This window comes from Siphateles boraxobius, unplaced genomic scaffold (genome assembly GCF_051911475.1).
Source record: "Siphateles boraxobius isolate OS27281-9 unplaced genomic scaffold, OSU_SipBor_1 55, whole genome shotgun sequence".
Classification (NCBI taxonomy): domain Eukaryota; kingdom Metazoa; phylum Chordata; class Actinopteri; order Cypriniformes; family Leuciscidae; genus Siphateles; species Siphateles boraxobius.
Window position 1 is genome coordinate 11,702,168 of NW_027509181.1, and position 11,636 is coordinate 11,713,803.

Sequence of the window (11,636 nt, forward strand, 5' to 3'; positions counted from 1 at the left end):
TGTCACATTTGCTTTTGTTAACACTCTCGGGTAGGTTTAGGGTTTAGTGTAGGCTAGGCTTACGTTATTTTAAAATGGAGCACTAAGTTGTCAGGGTTTGGGGTAGAGGAGATGAGGCAAGGACTCAAACGCAGGACAATGGGCTTTTATTAATAATAAAAATAAAACAAAATACAAACAAAACTACCCCGTGGGGGAAAACAAAATACTTGACCTGGACTTTGCAACAGGATCTAGGCAAGACACAAGGGGTACATTCAACGATGAACCAGCACAGGACTGCAAACACAAGGAGAATAAATAGGGAGAGCAAACAAAGCAGGTAACGAGGGAGGACAGGTGGGAAAAATGAGTCAATAATCAGGTAATAAGAAGGGCGGGGTTAGACAATCGACAGGAGAGCACATGGCACAAGGAAACACACATGATAAGCCATGTGCTCACAACAAACAGGACTAGAACACAAACACATGGCCAGTAAAACAAATCACCAGCCATTTGCTCAGAGAAAAAGAGACATGAACAGGGAGCCAATGAGAACACTCATAAGCCATGTGTTCACACAAAACATGAAACATGGCAAACAGACAAGACAAAAAAAGTGACAGAACCCTAAGCTTTTAGTGCCACTCACTGGACATTTCAATTTAGAACTGCGGAGATACGTACAAACTAGGGCTGGGCGATATGGCCTAAAAAAAATTTTTGGCTGTGCTGCGGCAACTTGCTCGAACCAATGACGGGGCGACTCTGAATGCGCGACCAATGAGCGCGCTTCGCGCCCGCGCGCGTCAGAGCCCGCCAAGATGGGCGTGGCCAAGAGCTATATATTGGGCGCCCCATCATGAGAGTTCTTTAGGTTAAAACGACTGAAGCGAACTAACCAAGCACAAGCACGGCAGCTTACGCAATACTCGTTCCCTCCTCTCAGGGAACCGAGTTTACGTTAGTAACCGAGTCGTTCCCTTTCGAGAGGTCTCTCCTATTGCGTAAGTAGCTTACGCTATGGGAACACCATGCAAAACGCTGTGCATGCTGAACTTCGCCTTATGATAGCCAGAGGCAGGTGCCTGAGCTAAAAAAGCAAAGTTATCATCCAACTAGCCGGCAGAGGCGAGCTTTATATGTGGGAAAGAATACAGAGCGGCTAGAAGGCGCTCAGTGTGACACAAGCACATACATTATCTAGATACGAACTCGTAGTTCAACTAGCATCATGCTGATAGTACATTGGAATGCAGTGTCGGGACCTGTAGGTTGTAGAACCTGATAAATGTGGACGGTGAGGCCCAGCCTGCCGCCGCACAAATATCCTCGATCGGTATCCCGCTCGACCATGCCCAGGAAGAAGCCACACTCCTGGTGGAGTGTGCTTTGACTCCCCAGGGGCATTGAAGTCCCTTAGCTTCATAAGCCAGCGCTATAGCTTCAACTATCCAGTGAGAGATTCTCTGCTTTGAAACGGCGGAACCTTTTGTACGGCCGCCAAAGCATACAAACAGGTGTTCTGTCTGTCTGAATAGGGCAGAACGCTCCAAATACACTCTGAGAGCCCTAACGGGGCAGAGTAGATTAGCGTCGTGTTCGTCTGCTGGGGACGATAGCGCAGTTAGGGAGATAACCTGTGCTCTGAAGGGAGTGGTGAGCACTTTAGGAATATACCCATGTTTCGGTCTAAGGACGACCCTGCAGTCGTTAGGTCCGAATTCTAGGCAGGCAGCGCTTGTCGAAAGCGCGTGCAGGTCGCCCACTCTCTTGACCGAGGCGAGTGCCAGCAAGAGCGCAGTCTTGAGCGAGAGCTGTTTAAGGTGCACGGTTCGGAGTGGTTCGAACGGAGGCCCTTTAAGAGCGTCTAGGACAGTAGCTAGGTCCCAGATCGGCACTGAGGGGGGGCGTGAAGGGTTCATCCTCCTAGCGCCCCTTAGGAAACTAATAATTTGGTCGTTTCTTCCCAATGGACGTTCCATTACAGGGTCGTGTGATGCTGTGATGGCCGCCACATATACTTTGAGCGTGGAGGGGGCGCGGCCCGCCTCCAGAAGCCCTTGTAGAAAAGCGAGTACGTTCGTAATCTCGCATGTTTCAGGGTTCAGGCCCTTGGCATTACACCAGACACTGAACACTTTCCATTTCTGGGCATATAAGCGTCTCGTGGAGGGCGCCCGCGCCTCAGCGATGGTTTTTAGTGCTCCGCTCGTGAGGTTCCTGGGAACCCGTTGAGGGGCCATGCATGAAGGGCCCACAGATCGGGGCGGGGATGAAATATCATCCCGTTGGCCTGACTGAGGAGGTCTGGCCTCAGTGGAATCGGCCGTGGTGCAGATTGCATTTGCATCAGATCTGGAAACCATGTTTGGTTCTTCCAGAGTGGGGCTATCAGCAGCACTGCGTTTTTCTCCTCTCTGACCCGACTGATGACCTGCGGTAGCATCGCGATCGGGGGAAAGGCATATAAGGGACGGCTCGGCCAGCTCTGGGCGAGCACATCCATGCTTTTCGTGAAGAAAAGAGGGCAGTGCGCGTTCTCCTTGGAGGCGAAGAGGTCGATCTCCGCTTTGCCAAAGGTTTTCCATAACCAGTGAATCGTCAGCGGGTTGAGAGCCCATTCTCCTGGGAGAATTTTGTCTCTGGATAGCATGTCCGCCCCCTGGTTCAGGGCACCTGGCACATGCGCTGCTCTCAGCGAGCGCAAGTTGTGCTGGGACCATAAAATGAGTCTCCTGGCCATTGAATGCATGGAGCTCGACCTGAGTCCACCCTGGCGATTTATGTACGATACTACCGTCATGTTGTCCGTTCGGACCAAGACGTGTTCGTTTCTCAGCTGTGGGAGCAGGGCTCTGAGAGCCAAAGCGACCGCTTTCATTTCCAGACAGTTTATGTGTAGGCGCTTCTCCGGGTTTGACCAAAAGCCGGAGACAGGCCTGCCCTCGTAAAGGGCCCCCCAACCTATTTTGGAGGCATCTGTCGTTATCATCTTTCTCCTTGTGTTCACACCCAGACTCATGCCTGACTGGTACCAGTCGGCGGCTTTCCAGTGCGTCAGGGCTTTTATACAGCCGTGGTTCGCTCTGATTAAAAGGTGGCCCGAACGCCACGCGTGAGTAGGGACGCGGCTCTTGAGCCAGCGTTGGAGAGGGCGTTTATGCAACAATCCTAGCTGGAGTATGGCCGATGCTGAGGCCATGAGACCGAGCATCCTCTGAAACCGCTTGACGGGGGCGAGCGCGCCCGCCCTGAATGATGTTGCAAGGCGCCGGATGGTGAGCGCGCGCTCTGATGAGAGATGCGCTGTCATTTGCATCGAGTCTAGAACTATTCCCAGGAAAGAAATCCTCTTGCTGGGAGATAGTATGCTTTTTGCAAAATTGATTCTTAGACCCAGGCATTCTAAATGGCTGATAATCCAAGATCTGTGTGTTATTAACTGACTCTCTGATTGTGCTAGAATCAGCCAATCGTCGAGATAATTCAGTATTCGCACTCCCCTTCGCCTTAGGGGGGAAAGTGCTGCATCCATACATTTCGTGAATGTACGGGGAGCCAGGGACAGGCCGAACGGAAGTACTGTGTACTGGTACGACTGTCCCTCGAAAGCGAATCTCAGAAACGGCCTGTGATGAGGCGCTATTGGAATGTGAAAGTAAGCATCTTTCAGATCCACTGAGAGAAACCAATCTCCTGGGCGTACTTGCGCGAGGATATGCTTGGTTGTTAACATTCTGAACGAGCGAATCATTAGTGCTTTGTTCAGGTGTCTGAGATCTAGGATGGGGCGGAGACCGCCATCCTTTTTCGGGAAGAGAAAATAGCAGCTGTAAAAACCTGCCTCGCTCAGAGAGGGGGGAACAGTTTCCACAGCGCCCTTTTCTATTAGTTTGCGCACCTCGGTGCATAGAACATGTGAGCACTCTTTTCTCACTTTCGTCTCGACCACAGTCGTAAAACGTGGTGGTCTGCGAGCGAACTGGAGCGAGTATCCGTGCTTTACTATATTCAATACCCATTTCGGCATATCTGGAATATTTTCCCATGCCGCTGCGTGTACAGATATGGGCTGAATACAGGCTAGGGGCGGGCCGCTGTGACGCAGGGACCCGGCCAGCGAATCGCCTGAGCTCATAGCTCTCAGAGGCGCGGGCGCGCGCTGAGCAGCTGAGTGAATGGGCGCGTGTGTGATTACAGCAGCGCGCGCTGTGTCTGTAAAACTCGCAGCCTGGGCTGGGGTTGTGTTTGACACTGTAAGGACAGTGTTTATAAGTGGGGGTGCATAAACAGTGGTAGGCACACGCGTCACTTTTATAATGTTTCCCGCTTTTACTGGGGATGAATTTATAACTGTGTGAACAGTGCTTGTGTGTAGTGGTGCGTACATGACCGTAGGCATGTGATCTACATTCATGGGGTGCGCAGCTTGAGCTGGGAATGAATTTGGCACTGTTTTGACAGTATCTGGGAATGCACACTTTGTGGACATGTGAACCCTTAGTGACACAGACAGAAAAAGACTCTTTTTGTGTTTTCTGTGCGTCGCCGTAAAAACGGCGTTTGTTTGCAGGTGAGCGAGCTCTGTGACTGGCCCATTGACTGCTGTATGAACATATCCAGCCGCCTGTAAGGGGACTGGGTAATGCTTGAGCTTTTGCAGAGAGAGTGGTCCGGCTTTTGCGAGACACGCACTCTCTCTTTTCATTCTTGTGGCTAGGACGGCTTTCGAGGCTCGGGGTTCAGCACAATCTTGGGCCGAGGACCCCGTCGCTCAGAAGGCGGCTTGTGGTTGTGAGAGCGCGAGCGGCGTCGAGCGTCAGCCTGAGGCGCGGGCTGAGAGGCGGTGGGGGCTGTTCTAGCCCGCTGCGGCTGCGGCGGCCTCTGTCTGCTCTGCGATGAGCTGGAGCGCTTGGGCAGGAAATGCCGCATAGCTTGTGAAGCATTCTGGGCCTCAGTGAAGCGTTCGGCGAAACCCTTAACCGCCGGTCCAAACAGCCCGCTGGTGGAGATAGGCGCGTCGAGAAATGGCGCCTTATCCGCGTCCTTCATCTCAGTCAGAGTCAACCACAGATGGCGCTCGAGAACAGTCAAATTAGCCATGGCACGGCCGATAGACTGGGCGGTGGCCTTCGTGGCTCGCAGGGCTATGTCAGTCGCGCTGCGTAGGTCCTTAAAGGCTTCGGGTTCGGGGCCAGACTCGTCCATAGAGCGGAGAAGCTTGGCTTGGAACACTTGAAGTACCGCCATAGAGTGAAGCGCTGATGCAGCTTGGCCGGCGGCGGCGTAGGCGCGACCGGCGAGAGCTGAAGTAGTGCGGCAGGGCTTCGAGGGGTGGGAAGCTTTGGCTTTCCATCCGGTGGTGGAGGGCGGGCAGAGATGATTGGCCACAGCCTCCTCGAGGGGCGGTGTTCCCTCGTAGCCTCTTTCCTTCGTGCCGTCCACAGAGGAGAGCGAGGAAGAAAAAGAAGGCTTTAGGCGCGCAGAGTGGGGGGCTTTCCACGACTTGGTGAGTTCGTCGTGAACTTCCGGGAAGAAGGGAGAAGGCCTTTGCCGAGGGGCCTGCTGGCGCCCCTGCAGAAACCACTCATCCAGTCGGCTCCGGGTTGGTTCTTCGGGAGAAGACCAATCGAGCCCGAGGTCTTCCACGGCCTTAGAGAGAACACGGATAATCTCGCTATCCATGGTGGAGCCCCCGCTCACGCTAGCTAGCGTCGACGGGGCGGGGTCGAGAGTGGAGCCCGGCCAGTCGTCCAATGCAGCGTCGATTGACAAGCTGTCATCCATTCCCCCGTCGTCCTCGGACGCGCCGAAAGTCACAAGGCCCACCGCTCTGCTAGAGGGGTGTGGGTCCGGCTGGGTGAACTGAACCGGCGGTGGGGAAGGCAAGAGCGGCGGTGAAGCACGCGGAGACTGGCTCGGCGTGACGTCACTGAGCTCAGGTTCAGGAAGCCTCTGTGAGCGGCGCTTTTTCTTAGTGCGCGGCTCGAACAGAGGGATGGCGGCGATGGGCTCGCTCACGGCGAAAGCGGCGAGGCGAGCCCGCAGTGCGGAGAGACCCAGGTCGTCACATTCGGGGCATCCGCCCTTGGTCAAAGCAGCTTCTGCGTGGTCCCGGCCCAGGCAGCGAGCGCAGATGATGTGACGATCCCCGTCCGGGAGAAGGTCTCTGCACGACGCGCAGGAAGGCATTTGAAACAACGCCTTGGAAAATTTGCTCTTTTACAAGTGTCGCAGAGCGAACAGATGTAAATACTTGCGTGAGCAGTACGCCGGATGGCTCAGTAGGATCGCGTTAGAAGGCGGCTGAAGGTGCCGACGTCCTCGTAGCAAATCCCGCTGGTATGCTTTTCGACGGCGAAGCTTCAATAATCCGGAGGATCCAGCGAAGAAGGTGTTCGCTGAAGGAGATTAAATCTAAAGAACTCTCATGACGGGGCGCCCAATATATAGCTCTTGGCCACGCCCATCTTGGCGGGCTCTGACGCGCGCGGGCGCGAAGCGCGCTCATTGGTCGCGCATTCAGAGTCGCCCCGTCATTGGTTCGAGCAAGTTGCCGCAGCACAGCCAATGACCGAGCTGCCTTCGTTCATTGCTGTCAGCTGTGCAGCTGCAATGCGTTTTACATAAAGACTTCAATATTCTCGAGAAAAGGAGTTTTCCCATAGCGTAAGCTACTTACGCAATAGGAGAGACCTCTCGAAAGGGAACCGATTTTCATTCAAAAAAATCGGCGTAAACTACACATTCGAGTTAATCTATAAAATCGATTTATCGCCCAGACCTAGTACAAACTCCAACGTAATAAAATGTTGCCATATTCACGTTCACCTGTTCCGGAAAAAACTAAACATGCTTTTGCACCACTCACTGGACATTTCACTTTGAAACTGTCACGAAACTTGAAAACGAAAAATGAAGCTTCTGCCATGACCGTCCCAGTCCCCTAAACTGAACACTATAGAAAATGATTGGGCTGAACGGAAGAGAAGAAGCACCAACATGAACTTGAAAATCAGAAGGATCTGGAGAGATTCTGTATGGAGGAATGGTCTCTGATCTCTTGTCAGGTGTTCTCCAAACTCATCAGGCATTATAGAAGAAAACTCAGAGCTGTTATCTTGGCAAAAGGAGGTTACAAAAAGTATTTAATAACAGGGAGCCCATAAATAATTGGGGCCAGCGTGTTTTGGAGAAAAACATATATATTTCATAATGTGATTAACAAACCACTTTCAATTCTTTTACTTCAATGAAAGGTTAGATTTTTGTGACATTTTTAAATGAAAGATCGAAAGGATAAACAATGCAAATTTAGTTTTACAGCCATCTTTGATTATATTTACAAGGGGTGCCAATAAATTTATCATCGTTTGAAGTTATTGCTCCAGTACTAATGAACTGTTGTTTATATGAAACCTTATGAAAGGATATTCAACAGCCAGAAGTGTTTACCTGTTGATATAATCCAAATAAACTTAAACTAGTGCTATTTACAACCATTTATTTAGGTCATTAGGACAGTTAATAAACATTTGTACTAATTTTAAAGGTTGGAAAGGAAATCACAATCATGATGCTTTTCACGAGAGGGTTCGAGAGCATGACCTGAGAAAAGTGAAGCTGAGAGGTAAGAATGTGATAATTCAAGTACTGACAGCTATGTACTGGAAAATAGGATGAAAACACTTAGCAATGTGATCACATGCGTTTGATCGGAATGTAGCCGAGTGGATTTATGTTGAGCTGCAAAGAGTATTTAAGGTGACAATGAAGCCATTCATCAGATTTCTGAATACCGACAGCTGAATCAAATCAAAGAGATACAGTAAGACCTTAACTACCTTATTCTAAAGGATTTAATTTCTCATATCAAATTCAATTAATTTATAATAAGGTTAAATTCTGTTAGCAGCATTGATTTCTATTGTAATGATTTCTTGTTTGATTTAGATGATTGTCTTGCTGGTATCTTGCCTTGCTGCTCTTCTGTGTCCTTCCGTCCACAGCCAGGACTCTTCAGTGGGTTAGTCTAACTCAAGTAAACTCATTTACTCAATGAATATCTAGTATTATTTTTGTATGACTCCTCTTAAAGTAGGCACTAAAGGCTCTTGAAACTTTTTGATCTGAAGTTTAGCAGTTTCAATTGGTTATATTTATTAATGCTGTCATTTCATCCTAAACAGAATGGTGCTATCACAACTCAACATGCGGTAAGTCTGATTTATTTATTATATTATAAAATATGCCACTAAAACTTAATATCTGCATAAAACTTTATATAAATCTTATTATAAAAATGTATATATTTAAAACTTGTTTGTTGACCCCTGATTTGTAATAGGTTTTACAACCTGGCCCAAAACTGCTCCACAATTCTGCAATGGATCCAGTCAATCTCCCATTGATATCGTGACTAAAAGTGTTCAGGGAAATCCTAACCTGACCTCATTTAACTTCACTGGTTTTGATGACAACTCCACCTTCATGTCAATCAATAACACCGGCCAGTCTGGTAAGAAGCACTGGGAACTCCTGTGGCCAGTTGCATAAACTCAGCCATTATGTTAAGACAGTGTCTTAAGATCTAGCATCACCCACTAGCAGTTAGTCAAGGGACGATTAGTCTGTCTTTTCGGTATCAAACTAGGCCAATGTACGTTTTTTTTTCATGTAACTGACTTTAAAAAGTTATGAACAAAAAAAGAAAAACGGAAAAAAAAAAATAGATGACTAACTTCTAAGACTAATATAAGCAGTTTGTGCAACCGACCCCTGGTATGTAGCTGATGTTATCTGCATTTGTTCAGTGCACATAGTACAGAAAAGAAAAAAAATTCTTCTAAGGATATTTTTGCTTTTACAAATTATACTGTAGTTGCTTAAATTATATATTTAGTAGATTTATTCAAAGTGGCTTCCAAATGAGGAATACCTACTAACAAAAGTTATCAGTCCTATAGGACGATAATATACAAAGTATCACTTTAAAAAGTTTCAAGATTTCTCAGAAAAGTACAAAAGTTTATGCAAGCACAGATATCTAAGTGATAAATTGTTAGACAACAGAAGGAATAAAGTTTGATTCCTCTTTTTGTTTGTTCCATGAGACTTACAAACTACATAGAGGGAACTTAAATTTGCTAAATATGTAGTAGTGTGCAGATCAAGCTTCAGTGATGCACAATGTCAGTTCATTGTATGGACCTTGCATCTAAGGCCCTGTTTTTACCTAGTATTATGATGCGTATTGGTCTATCGAATCACAAGTAGACGAGGGAGACATATGTCTGTTTAAACCTGGTGTTTACCCACTTTTAACCACTTCTATCCTGATGTCTTCGAGGGGAGGGTTTATGAGCGGGTAAATGTATGGATTTTTTCAAATCTTTCGATCCAATGGACAAAATAAGCTCACGCAATTTACATATAAACGTGCCAGAGGAAGACTCGAATTCATTCGTGATCGAAAGGGGACAAGCTCAAAACTTTTATACCCCGTTTACACCTGTATTTAGAGTCGTCCACTTGTGATCCAATCAACCAAAACGCATCTTGATACCAGGTGTAAACAGGGCCTAATATGTCCATTGTCTTCACAGTGGTGGTCTACCTGGATAGTAGTAAAATGACAGTGCAAGGAGGTGATCTTCCAGATCGGTACAATTCCATACAATTCACGCTCCACTGGGGTAACGGCAGCTCCTCGCCTGGCTCCGAACACACTGTGGATGGCAAACAATACCCAATGGAGGTATGAATTAATTCATTTTCCCTGCAAATGCATTGCATTATCCCAAATGCATTATCTTTAAACGTCTGATTCTGTTTCTCAGCTGCAAATTGTGAATGTCCTTTCAAAATACAACGGGAGTATGTCAGCTGCTCTAGCTTCTAATGACACCAAAGGATTGTCTGTTCTCAGTTTCTTCATTGAGGTGAGCAAGACCACATATTATATCCAGAGGGAAGCGCAAACCTTAAAGTATATTTACTGTATGGCTTGGTTGTGTGCTAATGATTGTATTATATTTTTATTTAACCACAGGGAGCACAAACCCAAACAAATAGATGGGATAACCTAACATCCTTGTTGACATCCATCCGTAATTCAGGTAAAGAAATAGTTTTTTTATCGATTGCTTACACAAAAACTAACATTGTTTCATAATTTACTCATGACCCTCATGTCATTCCAAATCTATCCATCCCTATTGGAACACAAAATAATATATTTGGAAGGATGTTTCGACTGTTTTTGTCCATACATTGAAAGTCAGTGAGGTCCAAAAACAACAAGGACGTATAAATTTGTTTTTGGTTAATCTCTCTTCATCATCAATATGATTTAACAACAATGTGAAGATGGCCAAGTAGTTTTCTTACTCCCTCTTGACGTTTTTGTGTAAATAGGTAGCGGAGCCCCAATCATGAATCAATTCACAATGGACAGTCTGCTTGAAGGGGTGGACAGGACTAAATATTACCGGTACCAAGGCTCTCTTACCACACCTAACTGCAATGAAGTTGTGATTTGGACTGTGTTCAAAGATACCATCAAAGTCAGTCACGACGTGGTAAGTCAAGGCAACTCTATAGTAGAGTAATTCATAAACATCTTATTCATCTATTACTGGATGGCAACATTCTTCATATTCTGAGTTAAAACCTAAAAGTCACTCCGTTGAATTTATTCCTCCAAACAGATCAACCACTTCAGCAATACTACCTTTTTCAAATCAAGTCCTTTAGTTCTGATGACCAACAACTTCAGAGGAGTTCAGCCCTTGAATGGCAGAGTTGTGACATCACAGCTCTCCTCAGCATCTTTATCTGCTGCCACATCCACTATATCTATCATCACAGTTCTTCTCTTGTCAAGTCTGTTCTAACACCACTGTTTTCTGCAGATCTGTTTTATTGCTTATTCCACTTTTGCATAATTTATTAATTTTATGAACATTTTGACACAGAACTGAATCATTGAAGTGATGAAGTGATGAAGTGAATAATGACACTATTTTCTATTGTTGTGCTCCTTACAGCATATACAACTAATATCATAATTACTGAACATTACACAGTTATTGAAATAAACTGAATCAACACTGAAATGACTTCAGCTGAATAATGACACTTTTTTTAAAAGATCTGCTTTATAGCAGAATTTTATCGATTGCATCATTGATCATATTTTCCTGTTTATACCTGTAATGCTGCTTTGAAACAATCTGTATTGTATACAGTGCTATAATAAATATATCTTGACTTGACACTATGAACTTATTTTATTAATTTATATCTCTTGTACATTGTGTCATCTTTATTGATCGTGTTTGATCATGGTTGAAGTTTGCTATAATCAATTATGTTTTTATCCAAAACACATAAAACAGATGAAATCATATAGACTGCTAATATTTTATATGAAGCACATAGTATGTGTAATTATATTCAACATTAGATGATTCTGTAGTATTTAAGAGGATTTAAGTTTCTAAAGCATGAAAAGCCTCAGTTATTAAAATTAAAACATTAATTACTGTTTATGTAATGATATACATGGGGTCTAAAAAGCCAGTCAAAATGCTTGTTTATTTACGTTCAAAAGATTTTTTTTTATGTTTTTAAAAGAAGACTCTTCTGCT

At 45.9% G+C, this 11,636-nt stretch overlaps 1 protein-coding gene across 1 annotated transcript; it reads left to right on the forward strand.

Annotated features, from left to right (window-relative positions):
- Positions 1–7,742: 7,742 nt before the first annotated feature.
- Positions 7,743–11,261, forward strand: LOC143714791 (carbonic anhydrase 4-like). Its single transcript, XM_077206229.1, has 9 exons — positions 7,743–7,813; positions 7,939–8,011; positions 8,175–8,201; positions 8,333–8,503; positions 9,591–9,742; positions 9,825–9,926; positions 10,037–10,103; positions 10,402–10,565; positions 10,695–11,261. Exons 2-9 carry the CDS (start codon positions 7,939–7,941, stop codon positions 10,878–10,880), a joined length of 942 nt encoding a protein of 313 aa, XP_077062344.1. The 5' UTR covers positions 7,743–7,813; the 3' UTR covers positions 10,881–11,261.
- Positions 11,262–11,636: the final 375 nt, after the last annotated feature.

Coding starts and splice junctions, on each gene's coding strand:
- LOC143714791 (XM_077206229.1), top strand. CDS start 7,939: ATGATTGTCTTGCTGGTATCTTGCCTTGCTGCTCTTCTGTGTCCTTCC. Junction 9,743..9,824: donor GCAAACAATACCCAATGGAG/GTATGAATTAAT, acceptor TCTGTTTCTCAG/CTGCAAATTGTGAATGTCCT. Junction 9,927..10,036: donor TTCTCAGTTTCTTCATTGAG/GTGAGCAAGACC, acceptor ATTTAACCACAG/GGAGCACAAACCCAAACAAA.